This window comes from Anarhichas minor, unplaced genomic scaffold (assembly GCF_050575085.1).
Source record: "Anarhichas minor isolate MPS153535 unplaced genomic scaffold, ASM5057508v1 ptg000028l, whole genome shotgun sequence".
NCBI classification, from domain to species: domain Eukaryota; kingdom Metazoa; phylum Chordata; class Actinopteri; order Perciformes; family Anarhichadidae; genus Anarhichas; species Anarhichas minor.
In genome coordinates, this window is record NW_027466474.1 from 12,130,581 (window position 1) to 12,157,260 (window position 26,680).

Below are 26,680 nucleotides of genomic sequence, written 5' to 3' on the forward strand. Positions count from 1 at the left end.
AAGTCTGCCAAACACGGCTTTCTTGCAGTGGTGCGCTGTTTCTTTCGCTCGAAATTATTCATCCCAGTAGAAAAGTAATCGCATTACTATTCACTGAATGTTCGGATTTTTGACACATCATGTCAGATAACTTCATTATAATGAATTTATTAGAGTCGGTATCAAAAGGCACAGCCAAGAGTCAAGCTTCCCCTTCTGCCGGTTAGACCTCAGACAGCTGTTTTAGTACATTATTCTCCTCAGAATCATTTTTATATCTTATGCTCCCTGACTGAACACTGAGCCGATATGATATTTAAAATAAAAGCCCCAAAACACCGTCTCATAACATGTCAGCTTGACCCTTACGTCAGAAACCATCGGCGTTGTGTTTAAGTCCGCAGTCTGACATGTTTGTCTAAAGGGCAAATTTGTACAATTAACTTGACGGCTAAAGGACGCCCTGTAATCCCGTGAAAGCACTGAGAAGTGTTGGCACATTTTAATCCCATATTACCATTAAAATAAGAATGCGTTATCCAGCAGGACGGGACTAATCTCCACTGGTAACAACACCCTGAACATGTGTACAAGCTAAAGTCGGTGCGTGTCTTGATTGGACTGTTGCTTCCCTTCCCTGCTGAGATGACAGAAATCTCACAGACGTGTGAATGTGGACGTGGATTAGCAGTGCGAGTGGCCCCGGACTGTTGAATAGACTCGCTGCACTGAACTAAAGGGAATTCAACGGCATGATGTGTTTAAAGCAAAAAAAAAATGGGAGCCGTCCATGTCTGCCAATGTTAACCAAAAAGGTCATGCAGTCCTAACAGTGGATCTAAGCCGAAGTCTTTGGCTGTGCAGAAATCTTGTTGCAGCCCCCTTTTTTTTTTTTTTTTTTTTTAATGGAGGACTTGCTGCTCCTAGCCAGGTGGAAGCAGAGCAGTAATAAATGTGGCCCAATATATCATCCGCAGCACATTACAGGGGAGCTGGGGGCGATTATTCATGCCTGCAGGGGCATGAACAGACCTTTCAGGGGTTCACGGGCTCAAACTTTGAAAAGGGCGTCTCCCTCATCTCTCTCAACAGGGTAGGTAGAGTCTCTGATGATGTCGGCTCAAATGATCTAGTAATGACTTTTGCTCGGTGGGAAAAGTGCAGTTTTTGTTTGTTTGTTCTTTTTCAGCTGATTACTTGATGAGTCTGGAGTGGTTTTCTCATGTATTTGTCAAGGTCCTTTGTTTGTTTCCAGGCACTTACCATAATCATTATTGAATTCTTTAACCTTAATCATCAGTGTCAAACGTGGCAGCATGCAATTTGTAGTGTTTACGTTGCATTGTTAACTCATCTGGCTGCGATCGTGCAGACCGTTCTCTTCAGCCTCACAGAGTCTTGAATCTTAGAATTAGCCTCTCAGACGGCTGTAATCAAGACCACAATTACCATGTACAACTTTTTCCCCATCAGCCACAGTCTTGGGCTCAGTTAAAGACGGCACTTCTGCAGTCATTTAGTCGGGGGGCCAGGAAATGATGGTATTGTGAGCAGCGGTACCGTGGGGGGGGGGGGGGGGTAGATGGGGCGTTATGGTTGGAGCAGCCTGTGTTTACTGTCTGTTTGTGGCTATCGGGGCTACACACACAGGGACAGATGAGGCACAACAGCTGGCCCTAATGCGTGTTGGGTAGGATCAGCCCGGCCCAGTCACAGCACATCAATAGACCCATACGTTAGCTGACAGGGAGCGCACTAAACTGCACTCGTCTAGCAGGTGTCATGGGCCCGGCCCCGGAACAGGTGATGGGGAAAAATAGGCAATCTGTCTTGCCCCCTGGAGGGCTATGGGGGGGGGGTCAGGTTGCCACTGGACATCAGATCTCTGATCCGTCACAACAACAAAAAAAAACAAAGGGGCTGTTTTACACAATGACCAACATTCATAAGCTCGACCGGCAGCACCTCCCTCAAATAAGTGCAGGGACCAGCCCCAGGTGGTCGCTGTGCCTCGGTGTCACAGATGTGTCACTTATGACCAGTCCTCGTGTTACGGATATATTGTATGTTGCAATGTGGATGTATATCCGTTTCACTAATATACTTAGTCTCATGTCAGCATTTAGCATCTTCCTTCTGCTGGTGACCTTGTATATCATTATGTGCAGCGACAGGCTATAATTTCATCAAAACGGAACAAAGAGGAATTTTGTCGTTAGCTCCGTAATTAGAAGTGTAACTGACTTGTAATTTGCTCAAGAAAACACGAAACTTGTTAATGAATTATATTATAGTGACTTTAAACAGACGATTTCGTCATTTGACGTGATTATTTTCAACGACAGGTTACTTATATCCTCAACATTAGTGGTTCAATAATGATGATAATAATAGAAACGGTACGCATACTTGCACTGCTTTAATGGCGTAGTAGATCTAACACTCTTGCCATTTACCCCGGATCTCAATTTATGCAGCTCCGACAGGATAATGACCACAGCACATTTATGACAAATGTGGATTTAATTACAGAACTAAAGCAGCAAAGTATTGAATAGATGATACCACAGTATTTCTTTATCGGTGAGGATTCATCATTAAATTTGAAGAGAGGGAGAGAAAAAAAGAGTCTCTTATCCTAAAATCTGAGAACAGTGAATATAATCAGCTTTTATCTGCTGCGACATGGTGACACGTGCTCTAACAATTCAGTCATTTGTCCGAAGGTTCTTAGCAATTGTGAAAATAACACGACAGTTCTGTCTGTGAAACACATTTCTGTCTAAAATATCTTTATTTTGCACTTTGTTGTTTACCACTCCTCCTCTCCTTTGTATTATACCACCGTGGTGGCTCATATTTAGCCACAGAACAAGTCATTTAATTTACTGTTTCATCTTTATCATATAAGAAAATCATTTCATTCACAATCACAGGAAATGCAGCACTTTGTGTCGTTCAGATTAGATTCGCAGGTAAAGTTAAAAAGTTTAAAAGTAAAAGTTTGCATGAATGTTGTCCCGTAATGTACTTTTGTCTATTCTTATATCCTCTCTTCACTTATGCTCCACTGGCAGGCGGTTACCTGGAAGCCACACAACGTCCCGCTTTATAGGAGGAAGTGGCCCATTATTTAGACCGAGTATCTTAAAGTGAAATAAGGCCGTCATGCCTGATTTAGTGGGACTAACATTTCCCCTTTTCAAATTGGGAATGGCCATTAAAACCAAATTCACCCGGAGGTTCACTTGTACACATCCTGTCAGAGGCGTCACCTGCCTTGCATTTCAAAGCAATTCTCCAAAAAAAATACCTTGAGTACCTCTCCATTATCCAAATGACATTCAAATGCTGTCAGAGTGAGTCTATAGTTTCAGACTCCCATTTCCCTGCTAGTTTTACAGTCAAACAAGAATAGCCCTAATTGCAGTTAGTCACTGTCTTTTCTATAGCGCATACGAGAAAGAACGAGGCGACATGCGGAATTTATAAAAGGCGGTCTTATTAATTTAGGTAATGATCTTTTTTGCCGTGAAAGCACTCGCCCCTATTCTTCACGTTCGTATACGCAGTGGCTGACAGCCCTAATTTAATGTCTCCACTAGGCTCATAGCTTGAATTCTATTGGTACATTTTCTTGGGGCAAAGTGCCTCTTTTCAGATATTTATTGCCAGTCACCCACTGCTTTGCTATTGTTCATGCACGTTATTGCGTTGGATGTGAAAGCCATTTCTGTCTCTGCAATATAGTGCTTGGCCATGATATGAAAGCTCTGTATGGATTTGGGCAGGGAGGAGGGAGGAGGAGGAGGGAGGAGGACCTCGGACCAGCTTTTGTTGCCATTGTTGAGGGAACTCAGGAGAAAGGTCTGCTGTGCTCAACACGCTACAATAACAAAGCAAACATTCTGAGTTTGTCCTCGTATTGTGTTTTTAGTATCCGTTCTACACGCAGATAACAGATCGAAAGGCACTGGGAGTCTCAATGGGAGGGTCTGAAGGACGGCTTGAAGAATTTGTGTATTGTGCATATGAAGGCCCCTCTGCAAACATGAGTGTGTGGGTGGGGGGGGGGGGGGTGGGGGGGAGACCATTGTGTTAATAAATACGATTTCCCTCGGTGTCAGATGAGTCCACTGCAGCTTGGACTCTGTTTTACAACTGCATCGAGGACTATGTTGAACTCACAGTGAAACACAACACCAGAGAAACACAATTATGGCGATTATCTTCTTTTTTTTTTCATGCAGATTTTTATTGACTGTAGCAGAAAGGCGCAGCCTGTAGAGCACATTTAACATCATAGTCATCGGATTTATACTGGTGTAATAGTACTTTGTCTATTTCTAACTAAACTCTGGAAATGTTACGTCCTGCCACCGCACAAGCTCATTATGAGTTTTTAAATGTCATTTGAGTTTACTACAGAACTGAGAAGACGTTTTAAACATCGTCAGTTGTGTCACAAGAGGCAAATGTGTAAAAATATCTAATATCTAAATTACAATTTTACACGTCCACTGTTTTTCAAAAATGGGACCCTGAAAGACATCAAATCAAATTAGATAGCAGAGTAGAGAACGAGAAGAGGGATGAAGATTAATATTCGCACAGCGCCTCCTGTGCAATGAGAGCGGCTCCCTTGTTATCAGATGGTGCATGTCTTCAGCCCTTATTTGCGGTGAGGTGTTATTAGCGGCGTAGCGGCGCTGTCCCACCTCATCTCATCATCTGTCAGAAGATCATCAGTCGCTGTAACAGCCCGGGAGGAGGATCCCTGTGTGCTGCTTATCTGCCTCAGACACACGAGAGAGAGAGAGGACCAGAGTAACGGAGTATATCACTCGGTATTTGAGTATCTCCATCCGATGAAGGGAATCACTGCTCACTTTGCATATTTAGATTTTTCATACAGCATATTTTAAAACACAAAATATGATGCATTGCTCGAGTGTCAAACCCAGCAGCACATGAAGTAGTTAGCCTGACAACCGCCTGGACCAGGTTCAACATTAACGTGCTTCTGGCATGTTAAATCGATAACGCAACGTAAAAAGCACCATTGTTCAGAATGCATACCTTTTGATGAAGGTAATATTTCATAATTTTCATATTGTTAACAAAAGAAAAGAAACTAAATTGATCCTCTTAACAAGTGATCTTTTATCTGGAGCTCACCCCTCTATGCTTAAGGACCTCCATTGTTGTCCTCATTGCCCATAATTTCCCTTCAGATTTTCTGCAGTAAAACGTTATAAACCCACCGACGTGCTATTCGTCTTGGAAACTTTTTAAGCATCTCTGAAAAAAGGAAACTGATGATGTAAAATGATAGTTATCTTCCCTGTTAAGAGTTGTCTGTCACGGGTGTGGGGAATTACATTGTGTAGGCATCAGCAGTCTTGAGCCTAAAGTAGCTCGAAGCCGATAACATTACATCTGATCTGCAGGGTTAAGGCAGAACAAGTGCTGCGCTCAGGTGGGGCTCCATCTCTTCCTCTCTCGCCTCTTCTATACCTCAATGTTGTTAAAGCAAAAGAAATTGGACTGTCTGGGAGAAAAACAAGTAGCAACATCAGCTCCATTTTAGGGAGAGGTTATTTTTAATTGGATCGCTTGGCGAGCAGATGTTTTTCTTCCTATCCTGTTACCATTTAATACAAAAATAATTTTAAAAAACTCTTCTTTTTTTACCTCGCTGGCGTCTACAGTGACCGCACATTGGTGAGCGTGATTATCGTTATTATTCACTCAGTGTGTCCTGGACAGGGTGGCACAGTATGTTACGGGTGCTGTTTAATTTCCATCACTCTTAATGTACACGACCAGGTGAGAAGTCATGTACATATTAGAGGAGTGATTACCAATGCACAATAAAAGGCCAAGTAACATGAGTCATTCTCAAGTGAGGAGGCTAAGCTGCTGAACCAGCTGCCGTCACTGGGCTTCTGACGGGACATTATCCCGATCAGTGTGTTGTTGTGTTCTTTGCATTAGCTGGTGTGAATGTTACACGTGGCTGCTGCTGTCACATACTCAGGGCTGCATTTTACTCCAAAAGTTAGTGCTTCAAATGTTATTTCACTTTGGCTAAGAAAAGTCAAATTAATTTTTCTCTTTAGGTAGATTAAACTGAAACGGGGAGGGGGGGGGGGGGGGGGGGTGTTTTGAGTAATGAAAGATGTGCTTCTTCCGAAACCGATTTGTATTCATGCGTTGCTAAATCACAGTCGCAAGTGTGTCGTTGCTTTCGGTCGTGATGTCGGGAGGACTGGAAGGAGCTGACAAAAAAAAGTGAATAAATAAAAATGGAGAGAATAATCAGAAATCAGTTCGGACTGAAATGAGTTTCCGCCCTCTGCTCGCTGCTTCATGCCGTCGACTGATACTCTAAACACGCGTGGAGTTCAGGTGTGCTTTTGGTGTGCTTCTCAGGGAAAAGTATCAGATAACCAGCTCTGTCTTTTATTTCTTGTCAGGTTGACACCTATCTATATAATTCCCTGTTATATTTCTCTTTCACGTCCGGAGCCTCTGGATCCGAGTCTTTGCCACTCGTTAATGTGTGACATTGTGATGCACACTTCCGTCTGTTGGTAATGCTGCTGCTGCCACATGCCTGCCTTCGTAACGGTGGCAGCATTCATTATTCTCTTCACATTTATGGATTGTGGAGGGTTGATGTTAGTCTCTGGAATAGAGCAGATGTTGGAAATGAAAGACAAGTAACATTTCTATTTGTATTTTTTCATGGCTCAAACACATTTTGTAGCCACGCTAGCGGCATTGATTTGGGGATGGCGATGGCGATGGCGTCGGCGATGTCTGTTGGTTTGGTTCATCCACCAATTTGGTCCAGACTGAAATATCTACCATTGGATGGACTGCCATCAAACTGTGTACAGACGTTCATGGTGCCCAGAGAATGAATGCTAATGACTTTGGAGGTCCCCTGACTTTTCCTCTAGTGCCATCATTGATTAAAAAAAAATCTCTTTTATATTTGGTTTATTCCTTAAATACTAATGTAATTCCTATCAACCATACTTTGCATTTCATGCTAATTAGCAATACTAGCATGCTAACTGAGATGGTTTATATACATTACATTAATTTAGCTTTTATCCAAAGCGACTTACAATTCAGATTCTATCACATCGACATGCGACTAGCGAAGCCGGGGATCGAACCGCCGACCCTCTGATTGAAGGACGGCCCTGCTCTCCACTTAGCCACAGTAATATGCAAATTAGTTTCGTGGAGCTAACCGACTTGTGTTCCAGGTCAAAGAAAGCATTCGGCGTTGAAATAAATGCCGAATGCAAGTTCTGCGTTTTTAAAGTTCTCATCCAGTGAGATCTCACCTCTGTACTGCGTTTACCTGATCTTTACACTACACTGTCAGCGAGCGCACCGACGCTGCTACAGTGAGTGCTGGCGGTTTGTTAAATTGGAAGTGCGGGCACACCGTTGGAGTAATTAAGGTTGAACAGGTGATGCTTTATCTCAGCCTTGTTATGGATCATATCTTCGTGTTGTGTTGTAATTCTCTGTCTGATGCTGAGGAGCCTCCATGCTCCGTCACACTAATTAGAGTGCCAGTCATCCCCCATTTCTTTCCCACCCGGGTCTTCACCAGGAGGAGGGTGAACGATCGGACGAGGAGGAGGGGGAAGAGGAAAGGAGTAGGCAGGTTGACAAGTGTCGCAGGGGGCCTCGCGTCTACAATGGTTTGTGTCAAAAGCCTTTTGGAACAGACTGAAATACTTCTGCCGATATCAGCAGTTATACACTCGGCTGGTTTGTCATGTGGCCAAATTGAACCTTTTATTTATTTTTTTTGGACGGTCTCTAAGCCGGCGGTGTGTTTTCTGTGTGGACGCTTGGCATACTGTGCGCTGCGAGGCCAGCTGAAAGAGAACCTGCTTCATCTAATTGCAAAGCTCTCCGCAAAGTACCAATTGCAATTTGTAGTGTTTTGTTGAGTTTTTCCAGCATCGCAAACGATATAGATTACATGGGATAGTGACATTCCGTCATTTTAAGGTTTACGGCTCTTGATCAGCGTGGCAGTCTGCCTCCTCGCTTTCTGCAGTTTCTCCAATTGTTGTAAAATGCAGTGTGCGAAACCTCATTTTAGCTCGAGGCACATCCAGTAATTAAAGGATTAACTTGGTAATCTAAATTGTCTCTTGTCTTTCCCCCTTCCTCCATCCGCCTGTTATTTCCTTACATCCATTTCAAAGATTTAAGAATTCCTCCTTTTCCTCTCTGTCTGCTGTTTCCGTTTCTTCCCATGCCTGCGTTGAGATGTGTAATCAACTTGCTTCTGGATAACCTCGTTTCCGGCTAAGCGCAAGGGGACGACAAATCCATGAGCGTGTGCGTGTCTTGGATGCCAAAGACCGCGACTACGCCGGTCCCTCCTGGCAGCTCAGGTTGCCTTCAGTTCCTTCTGAGGATTGTGTTAAGTTATTAAGTCAAAATGTGTTTAAATCTCTCTTGACTCTTTTGAGGAAAAAAAAACATATAGACTGAACCTCCAAACAGGTGACGCTTTGAAGCATCTGAGGCATTTACATCCCGAGTTTTGCCACAGCACGGCATTTTGAATCTACCTCCAAAACGAGCTAAATCCATCAAGTGTTTTTCATGTCTGCGCAGGCTTTGCTGTGCTTTGTGAATTCCTCAAAATATTCTGGAGCCTCTTGATTCATGTTTGAGGACTCCTGCAGAGGGATCTTTGGGTTTTGTTTGTTTTGCAGCTGAATATTGTTGCTTGGTTGACGTGACCTCATGCACTGAGGGTGAAATAAACATGAAATAAACCAAAAGCTTTGCAAAGCAGAGACGGTTATGGAAGCGTCTTAATGATTTGTCCTCTGCCACTTCTCTGCTTTTGAATTAGAGATTATTCAGACACAGACGGCCAAAGAGCAGCACATTTCTGACTGATAATGCAGCTTGATCTTCGTCATGCTCTGGGTTTGAACTATGCATTTTAAAATAAGCTCTTCCATCTCTTTAGGAGATGCTGTTTAATATGAGGCCATGAAAAGTTTTATTTCCCCATGAAGCGGCTAAACGCTCTCGTACTTAATTTGGAAGGCCTTAAAATGTGTAATGAAAGAGGACAGCATGTATGTAACGTGAATAAACACCCAAGCTATAGTGTATAGTGCAGGACGCGGAGTCACAGCTGGAGATTAAAGCACTGCTTTAGAAAACTGATTGTTCGAGAGGCCGATTCAGCCATGAAACTGGCTCGTGAAACATCTGGAAGTGGATGGCGACAAAAAAAACGATCAGCTGTCGCACTTGACTGATGAATAGGAATCTTTCTGCCAATCTGGAGACTCTTAGTCCGCACGGTGTTAATGATCCTTCTAAGAATAGAAACGCGGTTTCTGAATCACAGGGCCGTCCCTACAGCCATTTATATTAAACAAAAAGATAAACGTCTCTCTTTTCTGTTTTTGCCGTTATGTACACCAATGAAGTTCCCCCCAGCTGCTGATCTCGTTAAACATCACATCTAGTGCCACACATTTGCACAAACATGCACATTTGCACAGACGGATATGCTCACACACACACAAGAGGGCAGCCTCTTGTCACTTAAGCACAGTTCTCAAAATGTCAGCTCTTTTGCGTTGACAGCAGCTTAAAATGGTCTCATCGGTTTCAAGGCAAATGTGCCTTTTGAAGACGCCGTCTTGCCTTGAAAGGCAAGCGAAGGTGTCGGGGAGTGTCGGCGCCGGTGGCAAAGGTGCACGGCACAAAGTTTCTTCGCTGCTTGGACCCCCCTGCTGAGGTGTCGCTTCAAATAGATGACAGGAAGAAAAAAAAATGAATAAATGAAATTCAACAAACCGGAATCAGCAGATGAGTAAGCGCCTGTACAAAGGTGTAAGGCTCATTAATGGTGTTGCTTTGCACCATATTTACACAACTAACAGCTCTCACTTTTTTTTCCTTTTGTTGAACAACATCACTCAAAAAAAAGCGGCATTTAATCATTCAAAGTGCGGCCTGTTCCCGTAGAGATGATTTATGTCACCGGCTTTTGATGGCAATTCTCAAAGTTGACGAGTTGACCCCAGCTTCAGAAGCGCATCTCTCATGGAAATATTCTCGCCAGGGAACGGCGGAGACAACGCGATGTTAGTGTCGTGAATTAAAATATGCACACAGATGTACAGCCCTGCATCAATATGGATGCTTAGCAGCCAATTTTCTATTCATTTAAATAGGAGAAGATTGTAACAACGTCATGCACGGCATGTACTTATTTTTTTGTTTGCATGCATAATTCTGCGTCTCTCATTGATCGGTGGAAAGACAAAGCTGTTTGTGAGCAGCTTTTTCCTCTTCTTTTTTTTGCATGCTTGCGGTCTTTATTTTGCGTACATGCTTGTTTAGCTTCGTGTGTGTGTGTGTGTGTGTGTGTGTGTGTGCTTTAGCTCCACATATGTGTACGCGCCTGTATAATATACAGGAGCGTGTGTGTGTCTGACAGAGAGCATGTGTGTGGTTGAAGGAGTGCTTGTTGAAGCATGGTTGTCTCATTGAAAAATGTATTCTGAATGGCAGACATGTGGAGGAGTAAATATTTGTCATCTAGGGACAAACATACATCAGTCAGCCGTGCTCCGGATTATATATGATGGTGGATGGAGGTTGTTTTTTTTCCCTGGTTCTATTTCGGCTTCTTTCCCCGTGTTTGATCAATGCTAATGTTGTCTGAGGCTCATCGAAAGCAACCACCTGAACAGCGCTCCTGTTCACCGAGCCCTAATATACATACATTATATTTACAGTCATTATCAAATGGAGATACTTAACGGTATAAAAGCATCCAGTAAGCCACTTCAGCAAACCCAAGCACTCCGAAGAAAAACGCCAAGCGACAGAGTGGTTGTGACAAATCTGATCTGGGCTTTGTTGTTAATGGCAGCTCAACATGAAATAGTTTAATATTCTGGATAGTGATTTTAATTGAATTCATTTCAGAGGACGTTGTAAGGTGCTGATGGTGTCATAAAACACTTGTTATAGCTGCTGTTCATCACTGTGATGTAAATGATGCTCAGTGATTGCTCAATGATGCTTTTCTTCGGGGACATGGCGTTGTAAAAAAAAAAAAAATTGTAATTGGCTCCAAAGGGCACGATGTGTTGGTGCCATGAGGGAGGAACCCAAAAGAGGGTTGTATTCTCTCTAGCTGTGGGTTTTCTCCCTGCTGACATCCTCATGCTGTGGCGCTTTCAGCGATTCTGTTCTCCAAGTAGATAACAAGGAGGGAAATTAAAAAATAAATACTTATTTTACCAACGTGATAACACGAGTCGACAGTGCGGGGCAGGCTGACACGAGCAGAGGAGAGGTGAGAAGAATTTCTTTTCAAAATAGGATTACGGAGACATACCCCTGGGAAGTGATACAATAAGTGACATCAAAGTAAAAATCATTACAAAATATTGAAGATAGACGGTAACAAAAGACGTTCACAAAGATGCAACATTTGTGAAAATCTAACCCCGCATGCTTTTTTTTTAAATGCAGTGGTGTGTGCATATATGGTTACATTGGTTACAGGAATATAACTTTACATTTTTCTTTATTATGTATTTCTTTTATAAATATTGAATATGTATTTCGAGTGTCTCCGGCTGCACGTCCTCCTGTGGACCTGCTCCATCCCTGACGTGGTCAGCTGGACACATGAGACACGGGGGTCTGTGTGCAGCAGGAAATCTGCCCTGGACATCACGGCTCAGCACACTGACAGCTGGTGCACCCTTGTTGTGTTCCTGCGTATGTGTGTGATTGTGTGTGTGTGTGTGTGTGTGTTTTAGGTCAGTTGAATGATAATGAATCGTCTCTCGAGAGAATAGCAGCTGCAGACCAAATATCGGGTCACAACCTGATGCGGCTCTTTCAAAAAGTACAAGAATCATTCAATCTTTCTTTTTTTTTATGGTAATGTTTGCTAGCTATGTAACGGTTACGGGGCCCCAGCAACACATTCAGCATGATGTATTAATTCAATCATCTTCATTGGCCCAACGATCAGCAAGGGAGACGTTAAGCATCGTGTGTTTGATGTTTGTGTGTGTACTCAATGATCTGGCAATGGACTCGGATGCATTTGGCAATTAATGGCGGCTTTGGCCAATCACATTCAGTGGAATCTAATGCCGGGCCCACACTGCTGCTGTATGTCCATTTGATTTGTGCACTGACCCGCAACAAGTCTGTTAAGTGGCTGATACTCCCCGTCTGCGTGTCTGCGCGTACGCAAGTTGACTTTGAAGTACATTGTGTCGTGACAATAATCTAAGCCAATTTACTACGCATCAGCCCTCCATTAAGGGTTTGATATAAAGCAGTGCGTGACTAGAATGCCCTCCCATAAAATGACAATTTACTTCTCTAAAGAAATTACGTGTTTAACCTCATTAACCTGAAGTGCACGTACTAAAACGGAAGACTAACCCCTACCCCTTGTGACACACACAAACACACACAAACATCGTCAAAAGTCGAGAGTTCACGTTGAGCGTGACCCCTGCCAGCGGTGAGTTAACGGCATCAGGAGCTCATCAAGCCGCTCTCACGACTCGCCGGCGTCTCGGGCGGCTTTTGGTTCGCTCTCTGTTTCAACATCATCTGTCGTCTATGAGATGATTAACCTGGTAGGTGTGGGGCGAGTCTCGCCCACTGTTTTAGCGAGCTGTCGTCTCGTGTCTGCGGGGAGTACAGAGGGTCAGCCCGGCCGGCTAATGGCTGTGGTCACAAAGCTGGAAGCCGGCCCATTAGAAGAAACCGCCGTCATTAGGACCAGCACACTTTCAAACAACCTGACCTGCTGGTCCCACGCTGTTTATTAGCAAAGTTTTGGCTCTCCGTTAGAGCAATTATACTCACCATTCATGTTGAACTGTGGCCTTTCCCTCCACACCAGGAGACAAGAAACACACACTGCCTTACAAAGTAAATAATGTGCTCCTGAATAGGGAGCTGCCATATTAATGACATTTTCTTTCCCTGCAAATGTGTTGCAAAACAGAAAACGTGATTGGAAAAGGGGGGAAAGTGTCAGCAAGTGATGTATGTCGTTCATTGGACACAGAACATTTAGTTTTCATTAAGAGTTAAACATGTACACGAAACATTAATGGGGTTCAGCGGCAGCAGCAGTGGCATGCTTCGCTATCTCATCCTGATAAATTAGCAACTCAGCACACGGGGGGGGGGGGGGGGGGGGGTGAAAGAAAAATAGGAGAAGAAAGAGAGACATTAATATAATGTGCACTGTGCAGTGGGGGAGGAACCGGCAGATAACGTCTTTATCCAAAGATTGGTGTTTGTGATGCAAACGTGGTATTATCCCGGAGCTGGGCATCAGCAAGCTGCGAGGATGAACGAAGGGAGGAGAGGATGAGAGGATGAGAGGATGAGAGGATGAGAGGAGAGAAAGGTCAGCATGGGTGTTGCCATTTCATTATGAGAGATGTGTACTACCGTCCTCTCCTGCCGCACAGGGAGTGATGGAGAAGGTTGTTAATGCCTGATCTGTCAGCCATATTGGATTCAGGGCAGTAAATTAATATTACCCCTCTTTTAAAAGGGATTTTATTTTTGGATTTACTGGCCTCCCCTGAGTGTCGGTGTTGTAAAGAGGTTATTTTCCTCTTTCCACTCCGTTCCGCGTCCTCTCGCCGTACTTCGCACTCAGCTAATATGTTTAGAGAGAGGAGCTGCACTCGTGGAGGAAGGACGTGTGCGCTGTCGGCTCCGTTGTGTCATTCAGCGTTTGAGTTGAGCATTTTTTTCAACGAGCGTAAAAAAAGTTTGCTGTAAATCGCAGCGTTGTCCTCCTGAAGGACAGCGCCTGTATCTCAGCTCGGTAGAGGTGTATCTTCCCTCTTCTTCTTCTTCTTCCACATCTCCTATACGTCATATGGTTCTTTAAGAATAACACAGACTCTACTGTATAAGTGATTTTTGAGATAACTGTCTGTCTAGCTGTCAGTCATCTTTAACCTCCCCTGCCTCTTGCCCTGTCTTGCCTAATGCGGCTAGAGTTAGAGTCCTGGTTGAAGAGCCGTATAACACGGTGTGAAGTGGCCTAGTCGCTGAGACGGGATTTACGGCCGCCAGTCCATCAGCGGTGATGTTAAAGGGCGGTGATTAAGAGCTGAAGTGAAGACCCGGACTCCGCTATCCTCCCTGACCAAGCCAAGAGCACGCACAAGGCCAAGCTCTGTCTCTGCCAACTTTTCTCCATACATTCTCTTTTTTTCCACTGTCTGTCCATCTGTCTCTGTCTTTTTTTGCCTCGTTCACATCCATATGCATGAGTTGCGATTCACCAAGGACACCGAGTCTCTGCATTAGATATTTTTGGCGCCTGCTGCATTTCATGACAACTTGAAAGCTTGAAAGCGTTTCGGGTTTGGCATCCCTCTAAAAATCCCTGTTTTCCTTCTTCTTTAATTCTCTGAAGGGTCCGAGCACGCCACAGCAACACTTCCTGCCTCCTTCTCGGACCTGCTACCTCACTTCCTGGTGGAGCCGGAGGACGAGTTCATCGTGAAGAACAAGCCGGTGACGCTGACCTGCCGCTCCACCCCGGCCACGCAGATCTACTTCAAGTGCAACGGCGAGTGGGTTCATCAGGACGACCACTTGATCGAGCGGACCGTTGATCCGGCCACAGGTACATGCAACACTAACTGTCCGTCTGAATAATTCATTTCCTCTAAATTTCCGCTCAAATTGAGCTCTCTCTGGGCATTTTGTCAGCTGAGATAAGTAGTCTTTTCACCTGTTTGTTTCGCTGTGACATGTGCAGCTCCATAGATTCATTATGCAAAGTGTTTGCGTCTGAAACTAAGGTTTGCAATTTGCCAGTGATTACTGTGCTCCATCAGGCTCTTGGCTCATCCTCCAGCCTATTTAGCCTGCCAGTCTCATAATAGGCACAATGGTTTCAGTCTCAGAAATCTTTGCGATCACCTTGGAGACCTGTTTGTTTTTCTCTCTGTTGTGCTGCAGTCCCCCCGCCTCCGCCATCAGTGTCACAAACACCCATGACACTGATGTGGTGTGATTCAGCAGCGATCTGCAAATTCAAAACCACCCATTCACAGTCTGACAACTGATTGGGAACGAGAAACGTGCAAATGACAGGAACGCGCGCACACATGCAAATGACTACACTCTGATTTGTAGCCCGACACAACAAGCACACATCCATAAAGAACATAATAGACACAACAACATAAGAGCTACACAGAGAGACAGACACACAGTTTCCAATATAAACGTGGGCATGAATTGTGAAATGTCGTGGGGCGAACCGACTCTAAGTGTCGATTCAATCTGACACTTTTTTTTGTAGGTGAGGATTTCTGATCAAATATTCTCCGGCACTGAAACTTTGATCGGTGTGCATGCTCACTCCTGCGCCGGCTCTTTTTTTGTCTAATAAACACAACGTGGTGAGGGATTTTAACTTCAGCTGTACAAAGAAACAGCTCCGGTGTAACAGAAGTTACAAGGCAGTAAAATAGGACTGAGTTTCCATCTGTGGATTTGTTTTATCTTGTGTATCAGGCACAGTTGTGAATGCCAGAGTCATTTTGAAGTCAGGCTCTGGTAGATAATGGCCAAAACAAAGTATTAGGAGTTAATTGTAGCTCCTGTTTTGTGAATAGAAAGTGCACACAGAAGGGAGCGCTTGTGGATCATTGAGAAGGAAATGTGAGTGAGTCAACGCTGATACAATTTGAACAGTTACTAACGCTGTCGTCCTTCTTGTGTTTTTCATTAACAGTTATTTTCACAGAGTTTCTCACCGTTGTAGAGAGAAGTGATAGAAATTAAATGTTGCCAATATCAACAATCCTTCTAGGGTTTTTGGCTAATGACTCTTTTAAAATAATTAGTCAAAAGTCTACTAGACTCGAGTGTAAAGCCAAGTGTGACATACAGGGACAGTACATCATTACTTGATTACTTTTCTGCTTCCTCCAGTAAGCAGTTTTCATAAACAATGTAAAAGAGAAAATCTGGGGTTTTGGAGATTTGGTTCCTCCGTGTACCGGGTTTCTAATCGTCTTTTTATATGTACGCACGTGCTGAACATTTGACTTTTTTTTTTAAATTCCGAAATATTTGCACTGTGAGGGAAAGTTCCCCTCTGCCTGTCCTCTCACTTCACCGTCTGCTCCACGCAGACACGCAATCAAAGGAAAAGGAAAAGAGGCAGCGTCTCGGGGGTCGGGGAGAGATGTGATTACTGACCTGCAGCGGCAACTCAGTTCAGAATCTGTGATTACCCGCGTAACCTGGTTTCCCTGAGTAACCCGTTTACCGAACGTTGCATGATCTACGCGTTACTTGTGGCTCGAGACGTCGTGACTTTGTGGAGTCGGCTGCCTAACTTTGATACGATGACATGAATCGTCAGTATAAAGAACACGCTGCGCCCCATAAACTGCAGAGTTTATGGGAACATCACAATGCAATCTTAATGTGCCGACATTTAATGATGATGGACCATTTGCCATGTGGTTATGAGCCGTTATAGTCGGCATTTATTTGTCTATGAAACAAAGCTGTCGTGCCGGGTGCCACAGACCCCTGCTGCAGTGGAGGGGCTCCGTCTTTTGAAACCCTGGGAAGTTTGCAAGGCCTCCTCACAGCTCTCCACATCACCCCCCCCCCCCCCCCACACACACACACAACTCTTTGATGATGAATGTGTCATATATGTGGGGCTGTGCAGCAATGAAGGATGGTTGCCCAAGTGGTTGTCCAGAATTATGGCTGCTCCAAGGTACCCACATCGATCTCTCAAACACTTGTGCTGTTTAATGCCAGCACTGCCCTGAGGAGTTTACTGATGGCTCCCTCTAATCCTCCTTCCTCCAAGAAACATGTGAGGGGCACACATCCAACACATGCAGCTGTGTGTGTGTGTGTGTGTGTGTGTGTGTGTGTGTGTGTGTGTGTGTGTGTGTGTGTGTGTGTGTGTGTGTGTGTGTGTGTGTGTGTGTGTGTGTGTGTGTGTGTGTGTGTGTGCGCGCAGTCCAGGCTTGTCAGGCTGTTCTCTCACCCTGGTCGTCACAGTCACACTGGACTCTAAACTTGTACCTGTTGCCAAGCAACCAGGACTTCTGTCGCACCAGAAGCTGCCCGATATCAACATCACGCCTTGAGGGAGGAGGAACGAGGAGTTTGGAGACTTACCCAAGTTGACAAAAATTGATTGACAATTTCTAGTGCAGCGGTTGGAAAATCACCTTCTCAAAATAGCCCATTTCTCCAAAAGAGACTTTGAGAAGTGTCCCACATGTCCCCGAGTGGTCGTCTCTGCTCATGCTCCCCACTAAGCAGGACCCATGCTTTTTTTTTTACTCCATTAAAAGATGACAAATGTGTTAATGCTATGCACCCATGTGACCAACCAACAGAAAGCTCCTCATTGACTGGTGCGTTCACACCGATGAGGATCATCATTCCTTTGTTGTGTAAATTACAGATGAGCTGTCGTTGAAGTTAATGCTTTTAATTCCAACAGTCCAATAATTGGAACAGCATGTAGACACATCGGAGTCAAGAGTCAGTGCAGGAGATGGTTTTCACATTTGCTCTGCTCTTCGCTCCTTCCTTCACTCTGATGGATGAGTGGACCATCAACAGTGAAGCACACAGTGCGTGATTAGGCATAGAGAGGCAGACGTCTGATACATCAAAATACATTGTTGGTATGTATGAGGAGATGTAAACGTCAACACAAAGAAAACGTGTTTCTGTTTTTGTAAAGGTTTCACAAACCCTGAAGCTGCATCTCTATAACCATCAATTAAATGTGTCAGGGCAAAATAAGTGTTAAAGAGTATTTATTTTATATTTAATCTTTTAATTAATCAGGAAAGCCTCATTAAGATTAAAATATCTAAAATTTAAGACTGAAAAATGAAAATAAATAATAAAAAGTATGCAACAAAATCTGAATTAATTAGAAATGCAATTATAAAATCATGATTAATATTTCTAATACAACCATGAAAAAGACCTTAAATCAACCCAAGAGCTGATGTCAAATAAATAAAAAAATAACTAAGACTGATACAAAACAATAACCGAGACGAACACATTGAGAAATACCCAAAAACAGCAGCAGCTGAAGAGAGAGCACCCAGTTTCTGCAGCAATGATTTACATTCACAAAGGGAGACTAAATTTAGCAATTTTAGATCAACAGTAACGGCAGACGGAGCAGCGTATGGAAAATCTCTTTCCCACTTCAAGATGCTTCCAGTGTCAAAGACAAAGATGAGTCACAGCATTGATAGAGGGGGCAGAACAGGTTACGTTTGACCAAGATAAAAAGTACAAGTGTTACATCCTCATTTCTACAATTTGATGATATACTGTAAGAAGATATCAATTTATCTACCATATTGTTTATGCCGAGGTAGCTCTCCCTTTAACATCGGTGTGTTTATCAGACTCACTCACTAAGCTGCTTTATGGCAATATTGGACTTTTTCTTTTATCGTTTTTGAATTAGTTTGTTGCATTTAATTGACTAAATTAGCCATAAAGGATGGTATGTTTATGTTTTCTAACTATTTAACAACATATATAAATACCACAATAAAGATACTTTAATAGACAATAATATCCATACTATCCTCTCTGCATTCAAAATATGAATAGCAATTCCTGCTCATAATCTTTTTAAAGGCGATCAGAGTATCTGTTGCCTCCGATGGCTCTCAACGTGGCGACGGCTTAGCCGGTGGCTCACTGCTAACGGTGCTAACAGCGGTAACGGCGCTGACGGAGTTAACCGTGTTGACCTGAGGGGGAACTGAAGGGCGGGTGCTACACCTCTGCGACTTCTGTCGGCACGGTATTATCAACTGAAACCGCTTAGAGAAGATTTAAGTAACCATAAAGATTTTTATTATCTGAACGCTAATGAAAGATAGCTTCATCTGATGAAATCCTGTGTTAGAAATACGAAAAGCAGTGAGAGATGTTAAACTAGACACACGCCTAAATATATGACGGTGTCGAGGCATTCACACGTCCTAATGACTTCTGTGTTTTCATCACTAAAGGATATCAAACGTGGAAAACAAACTGGTCAAAGAGAGCAGGAGCCGTCATCAATAATCCCTTCACCTTTTCGGGTTGAAGTAATATCCGAGACTGGTCCGGCGCAGCACAGTAGAGTCAATGATATTCAACTACCGCCATCCATGTTCACTCCCAGCAGACCCAGACCAACGTCAAAGTGACTGGGAGGGCTCGCGTTAATAACTGACCCGAGTGTGAAGTGCAGACATGTTTCCGTCAGACTGCTCAGTATTTGAGGCTCAGGAGGACGTGACCTCCGCCCTCATCAGACAGGTCTGTTTATTGAAACTGATTCAGTGCAGGAAAGACAAAGGAGCTGCTCCGGCTGACTGTGTGCACTGCTCAGTTACAGTTGGTTACCGACACCCCTTTGTATTCTGTGACCCCCCCCCCTCTACTACCACACACACACACACACACACACACACACTAGTATACCTACACACAGGGCTCACAACACACTTACACACAGTCTCCGAAGCTCCTTACGACATGGAAAAGGGAAAAAAGACGTCACAATGTGTCCTTCCTCTCCTGGTATCAATGTCCGATATCGATCCATCCGCGAGTCTATCGGTTCTCATTACCTGTCCTCAGTAACTTATCTCAATTGTTATGGCTGCGACTGCTTCCAGAGCCCCGGCCGGTCTCTTTCCCAGGTCATCCTTTATAGAACAGGAGAAACGGCGTCTGGCGAGTCCTAATAAAGACATATCCCCTCCGAGCAAATCAATGCTGACAGTGTGTTTGCATAGATTAGGAGATTCTCCCACTCTATGATTTCTCATCAGACACACGATGAGGAGAAGGGAGATTGGCATTTGAGGGGAGGACTGTTGTATGGGCCAGGCTGATTTGATTGTGTTTGCATTTCATCTGCCAACATTGATGGAAACGATTTTGATTCACGCGCGTCGCATTGTCACCCCAGCAGCAAACCCTCTCAGGTGGAAAATACACGCATTTCACAATCCTATTTCAATAAACCTCGGCAAGTGCCTGATAGAGATGCGGGGAGGTTATGTTTTCTTTTGTTGATTGGACCGGATGTCGACAAGACTTCTACAATGAAAGCAGAAGAAGATGGAGAAAATAAATCGCATGCTACACATTTGCCTTGTACTCTGTGAAAGTGAAATTTTCATGGTTTAAAGTGGAGTCATCAACACTATATTCTATAACACTGCAAGTCTTTAATATTCAACTTATTTACCTATAAGAGAATGTAACACCTCTCTATAACCTCCAGGTTTATCAGCACCGACTCCTGTCCTCTGTCAATCCTTTGAAGTCTAAATACAGCGTGTGACGTCGTAAATCTTTTAAAACCGTCTATCACTTTCTGAATATAACTCATAACCCCTGCGTCTGCAAACAAGCAAGGATTCATTTTTCATAAAATAGGTATTTTTCGATTGACTAGATCCTGGCTTGTAATGTGACGACGTATTTAATTTCTGATCTAAGGGGGAGATAAGCTCGGCTTAGCTGAAATGATCTACTTATCCATGGTATTATAGCGGCCAATCAGCTCTCTGACTCCAACTTCCACCCCCCTCCCTCTGTCCCTGTACTACACATTGCCTGTATAGGTCAACATCATGGATGCAGATACAGCTAACAGTGCAGGAGGTCTCTTTTTACGTGAATGGTATTTAGTAAAATACAGCCAGCAGCTCATGGTCACTCTGTTGTTGTCAAATTGCGGTGAATTCAGGACAAAGTGTTGCTAATAGCGCTGGGGCCTCACAGCGGTGATTAAACACGATCTTTAATATATATATTGAAGAACGGCCACGCTGCAATTTAGGCAAAAACCTGATGGGCCCGTAAGCCAGGATCTAATGAACAGCAGGAAATAAGAGGACAATATCATCCTAAATGAACAAAAAGGCCTTGTACCACCTGCTAAGCATCGATCAGTAGCCAAGGGGACTAATTGATAATGCATTATTAGCTGCTTCCCCATAACAGGACTTGTATTTAATCCTGTCCTTGATGGTGGGACAGAGAGGGAAGGATTTGGCGATGGAGCACCGAGAAACAGATGGCAAGGTGAATTGTTCCCGTGACACATCTGCCGACGTGTTCTCAGGCAGGTCAGCACAGTGTGTGTGTGTGTGTGTGTGTGTGCGTGTGCATGTGTGTGTGCAGCAATGCAAAGTAAGACACCTCGGAGTGAGAGTCAAAGTGGATTTAACTGAAGCCTGTGTTTGTCTGGCCTTGACACAACTGCAAGTGTTGTTGGAGCAGCGGGAGTAAAGTGAGGCAGGTAGAATTAAAAACCAACCAGCTGTGCTGATTGATCTCGCCGATAGACTCGTACAAAGGCCAACTCCCGAGTTTTTGTTTTATTTTGAAATTTGGAGTAGCTGCACGGTCTGTTCCTGTTTGAAGTTGGTCTTGACATGCAGGAATAATGAATTACAAAATGAACTGCAATTAGTGGAACAAAAGTGGAGAAAAAAAGATAATTACCGTTTGTCAAACAACAACGCTGGCGTTCCAATCTCCCACGCGCGCGCAGCCTTTGTCCTCCCAGCACAACATATCCCGCGTCAGCCCCGCGCTTGGCTTTCTCCAAAGTCATTTTGTATTGTCAGTCTCACAAAAGCTGTGCCCTTGCTGGAAGTTGGAATGCATTCAGCACTCTTTTAGTCAGTGGTTGTTTCTTTTACAACAGTCCAAGTTTTCTATTTACCCCATTTAGTAAAGAAAAGGCATGTCATCAATACAGTCCTTCAAGCCTGCATTTGTAGTTAGTGTGCAGTGCATGGAATTGCATGTGCATCATTTTTTTTTTAAATAATAAAAGATTGTTGCTTCTTTTCTGCGACATTTTTTTTTCAGCTTTGCAGCAGGAGTGATAAGAATTTGTAAAATGCATTTTCAACTTCATTTCCAAAGGCACACAGCAGTCTGTGTACCTTCTGTGGAGAGCGTCTTGGTCCTCGGAGCTACATGGAAATATTTGCTCGGAGCCGTCTCACCGTATTTCTAAGCTTTTCCGTGCCCTAACCGAGACGTCTGAATGAAATGCGGCCTGTGTGCTGTAATGAAATGCAGCACATGCTTTACCCAGGCCACTTGTACTGCTCTAGTGCCGAGCAAATGGAGGCCAAAGTTGCAAATTTGCTTGGATGCCACAATGTGCCTCAAAAGGGGACGTTTTAACACGGTCAGATTCAGAATGGAGCAGAGAGGAGCCGGCAAACTTCTTCCCTGCTTTGCTATTTTGATTATAAGCAATACACTTTGATATTTTTCTCCTTTTACACTTTTAACTGTAATATATTTTTTTTATCTTCCGACTTACCTCCACACCCGATGGAAATGAGAGACGAGCTACGGTGACAGGGAGAGACTGAGTGGGAGTTTGTGGTGTCAATCAGCACCTGCTCTGCTCAGATTCCTTTCAACATAGTGGAACTGGGAGGTGTAGTGAGGGAGCTGACAGCTAAATAGTCCATGGAGATTTTTGATAGGCAGAGGAACTCAGTCGCTGACAGTTAATGCTTTGTGTGCTTGGCCCCAAGGAGACTTTCACTTTAGGTATTTTACACTCTCCTCCAACAAACAGCAACTCACTCCTTTTTAAAGCAAAAGCTGCAGGGTGTCCTGGGTGTGGGTTCGTGGTGACATTGTGAAAACACTAGTTTATGCTGTGAGGGAAGAAGAATGGCTTTAGTGTCCTCGTGAAGTGCTGTGTAAAATATCACATTTTCTCTGGAAGCAACACACATAATAACAGCCGGGATGCTGATTCTATTACCGAAAGCATGAACCTGTAAAGTCTACATTGTATATTCTACACAGTCTCAGGGTAGCATTAAGTGGATGGACTGTGTTTATGTCGTGGCTCACGTTTCAGGGAATACAAGCCCGAGTCAATCATCAGCAGGCTCCTGCCCACATGTAACCCTGGTGACTTCAGTACCGTGCGGTCGCTGCGTCGACCACAAACACACACAAAAAGACAATGCAGAGGCGACGCCGCACGTGTTTGAGAAAACCTTCTTCATCGGAGCGTTTGTTCAATGAGGCATGCTGACAACAAGAGCAGCGGCCCTGGGATCCATCACGGAGCAATTTTTAGGTTTTATGCAATTCAAATTAATAATTCATTATTTTGCATTGTTTTAGACTTAGTTTGTTTTCTGAAGTGGTTTGGGATTTCTTTTCTTCTTTTGTCTGTCTTTTTAAGAGCTCTCAAACATGAATCTAAAAGGACAGTCAAGGGGCAGAGATTCCCGTCTCCACATTCAATCACAGGACGATTCAAAAGAAGCCGTGTTTAGAAAACGCCTATTTGCATGTTGTTGGTGTCAACTGAGTAATTTCCTTCTGTTACAGTCGCCTCCACTGCAAGCTGTTTTGTGTCACTTTACGGAAAACTTTAGGTTTTGGTTGGACAAAGGAATGTAAATGTGTCTCCTTGGCTTAGGATAAATTATGAATCACTTAATCAGGAACATAACCATCAGATTAGTCGGTAATGAAAAATGTAAATTAATTGCAGTTGGGAACTTTCCAAATCTTTGGTACATCACATCACTTGCCTTCATGATTCTTGAATCATCATTTTTAAGCGAGTGAATAATCTCTGCTGCATCTGTGCACGTTATTCCAACGCCACCTCCAAGCATCTGGTACCTCTGATATCAAACCGAGCTCAAGGGTACGCGCTTTACTTTCACTCCACTTTCTCAGTTTTTACCGTCAGGTTATTTATGAAGCCCACAACGCTCCGTCCTGCATCTACGGTATAAATAATTAACACTGTCACATTTGAACAAAGAAATTAATATTTAAAGGCTCAGTCCGTGTTCTGTCTGCAGCACTGCAACCCCTCATGCGTAGCATTGTTGTTGATTCTGGACTCGACAATGTGGTCCACACTGGAATGAGAACCGTGCGGTCTCAACACCGTATGACCACTGGGGCGTGGGGGGGGGATTCAAACAGATTACAGGTTAAGGTTGCGGATATTTCCCAAGTGTTATTGTTTAAATAGTTCTTTTGCCTTCCTCTTTTCTTCTTCTGGATTCGGGGGGCGGGGGGGCTACATATATATATATTTATTTTTTTTTGCAAAGGCAGGAACTGGAGATTGGAGCGTAACGAAGGTTTGTTGCTGAAATATTCTGAGATTTTGCAGAAATCTACAAAAGGAATGTAGATATTATCACTTGATGTTCACCAGAGGACTTCTTACCATCAGAAGGTGTTTAGAAGTAAACAAGCGATGAACAGGATATTGGTTTAATCACAGCTACTAATGGCAAGATAAATAATTAGTGCTAATCACAACAGACGTGTTCATTTTGTATGAGTTGAGTCATCATCCACAAACTGCGTCATTTATTACAAGTGCAAATGTAAATTTTGGTACCTCAAAAAAAAAAAAAAGAAGAAAATCCTTGTTGTTTTGTAGAAAGACTTTCGTAGCCTCTGTGTTGCCCCAGGCTGTTTCCTGAATGCTGTTTGTTGTTTTGCCTAATGTTTACGTTCGCCCACACAGCATCATTGGATTACCTAAAACCTCTGCCTTCTAACTTAAACACGGCCGGCCAAAGGCCCAGGAGGGACCGACCGATCGTGGGTAGAGAGGGGACAACGCTAATGCAATTTGTGCGTCACAGAGCACTCGGCAACCAGATGGGAGCCGGTGCTGACTTACCTGGAGCAGTTCTCCTTATTTACTTCGGCGTCCAAGCCCGTGTCAGACAAGGGGAAGAGAAGCATGTTAGCCGGAGCAAATTATCAGGGCTTTCATGTGCGTAACGCTCTATCAGATTGCAGAATGTAATGGAAGCAGAAGCAAAGTGCTCAAGGCCTTCACCTCTGACTTGTTCTCATTGGAGGTAGGACAAGGTGTGCGTGGGAGATAAAGCAGCAGGTCCTTCACGTCCCAGCCTGAAGACTGTGGCACATAGAACATTCTACTCGTGCCAATCATCAGGGTCACGGTGTTGGATGGAGAGTAATTACAACGAGGGCGCTTTGGTAAGGGCACTGTGGTAAATCACAGCACTGTGTGTGTGTGTGTGTGTGTGTGTGTGTGTGTGTGTGTGTGTATCAGTGCTATTAAGGAAAGGTTGGGCAAACTAATTATGGAGGGACAATGTAAATAGAAAAATCCATTGCTTTGAATTAATGTCCATTTGATGTTATCAGTTGTGGCTTTTCTATGGTGGCCTAGGGACCAAATACAAATATGAATCATGTATATAAAGACATGATTCTAACTTCTGCCGTGAGATGTCTGCACTCTGTGACGCGTTAAAGCTATTTTAAAGTTTTATGCATCGATTCATTATCACGTTCCAAACCTGCGAACACCTGCGCAGCTGAAAAACATTTAGGTTGAGTGCGCGGAGCATTGTTGTGATATCCTGTGTGGACTTGGTGTGGTGTGTGTGTCAGTGAAATCTCTTGCACAATGAAGATTCTCACGGGGCATGCAAAGTGTGTACATCATTATTCGTTATTACCACTGAGCTCAAACGATTTCCGCTCAAAGTCTAATCCCCTCACATATTGCTGTGCACGAGTGTCAACCCTTTAAATGTTCGTCTCCTGTATGTTAGAGCACGTTGGGAGCTGTGATCTTGTTTGTATATATGTGTAAATATGTATATTTTTAGACAGTCTCTTTAAATTACAGTTGCAGACATTAGAGGCATTATACAATGCTCAGAGCATTAATATACATCAAGCAACTATAAAGATATAGTGGAGTGTCTACCTGAGCAAAGGATGAAGTCCCTCTCCCTCCTGTGTGTGTTGTCATCCGAGCTTCTCTGTGCTTTGTTGACACAGCCAGGTCAGCCGTGTGGGCCATTTACTGCATGTTAGTGCATGCGAGCGTGTTTTTATCTTTAGTTTATATAAATGCTCCATGGCTGTGTTACGTGTAACAAATAGCGTATTTCACAAAGTGCTCCTGTCCATAGAAAGAGAGTTAAAAAATGCCTTACCTTTCATGGTTATCTGTACCATTTGGAAGGCGCTCATAATTACAAGAAAATCAGGGTGGGGAGTTGAGGGTTAAAGAGACCTGCACTGGCAGTCGCTTAGTAACAGAGGCAGAATTCCAAAACAGGCGTTAGCCTCTGATCTATGGCGTTATGTTCCTGAGCCAGCAATGAGAGATTTGAAGGACAGCTAAATATATTTTCAAAGCACATGAATTATATTTTAAAGATACATTTTAAGCAAAGCAATTTCAGGTCGACGAAACAAAAATCTATTCTGTGGTCAATAAATGATTATGTATATTTGCTGTTATCCATATTAACATGAAATAATATCCGCTTCCACTCAGTTTCACTCATACTACCCCTCACAGACAGAGAAGATGGGGAATTCTGATTGGCTGTTTGTTAGATCGCTAGTAGAACTACAGCATCCCAGAAGCATGATGAAAGAAGTATTACTGACTAGAGTAGAGTTGTTTAAATATGGATTATGGATAGTATTTTTTATCTTGACTTATTATTTACACCTGATACTGTGGCGTAGGCTATTGTTGCTG

At 43.6% G+C, this 26,680-nt stretch overlaps 1 protein-coding gene across 1 annotated transcript in view; it reads left to right on the top strand.

Annotated features, from left to right (window-relative positions):
- The window catches only part of unc5a (unc-5 netrin receptor A), a 115,556-nt gene that overhangs the window by 45,092 nt on the left and 43,784 nt on the right, over positions 1-26,680 (top strand). Inside the window, exon 2 of the mRNA XM_076103903.1 lies at positions 14,492-14,704. Within this exon, the coding sequence (XP_075960018.1) occupies positions 14,492-14,704 (213 nt within the window). The remainder of the gene's footprint in view (positions 1-14,491; positions 14,705-26,680) is intronic.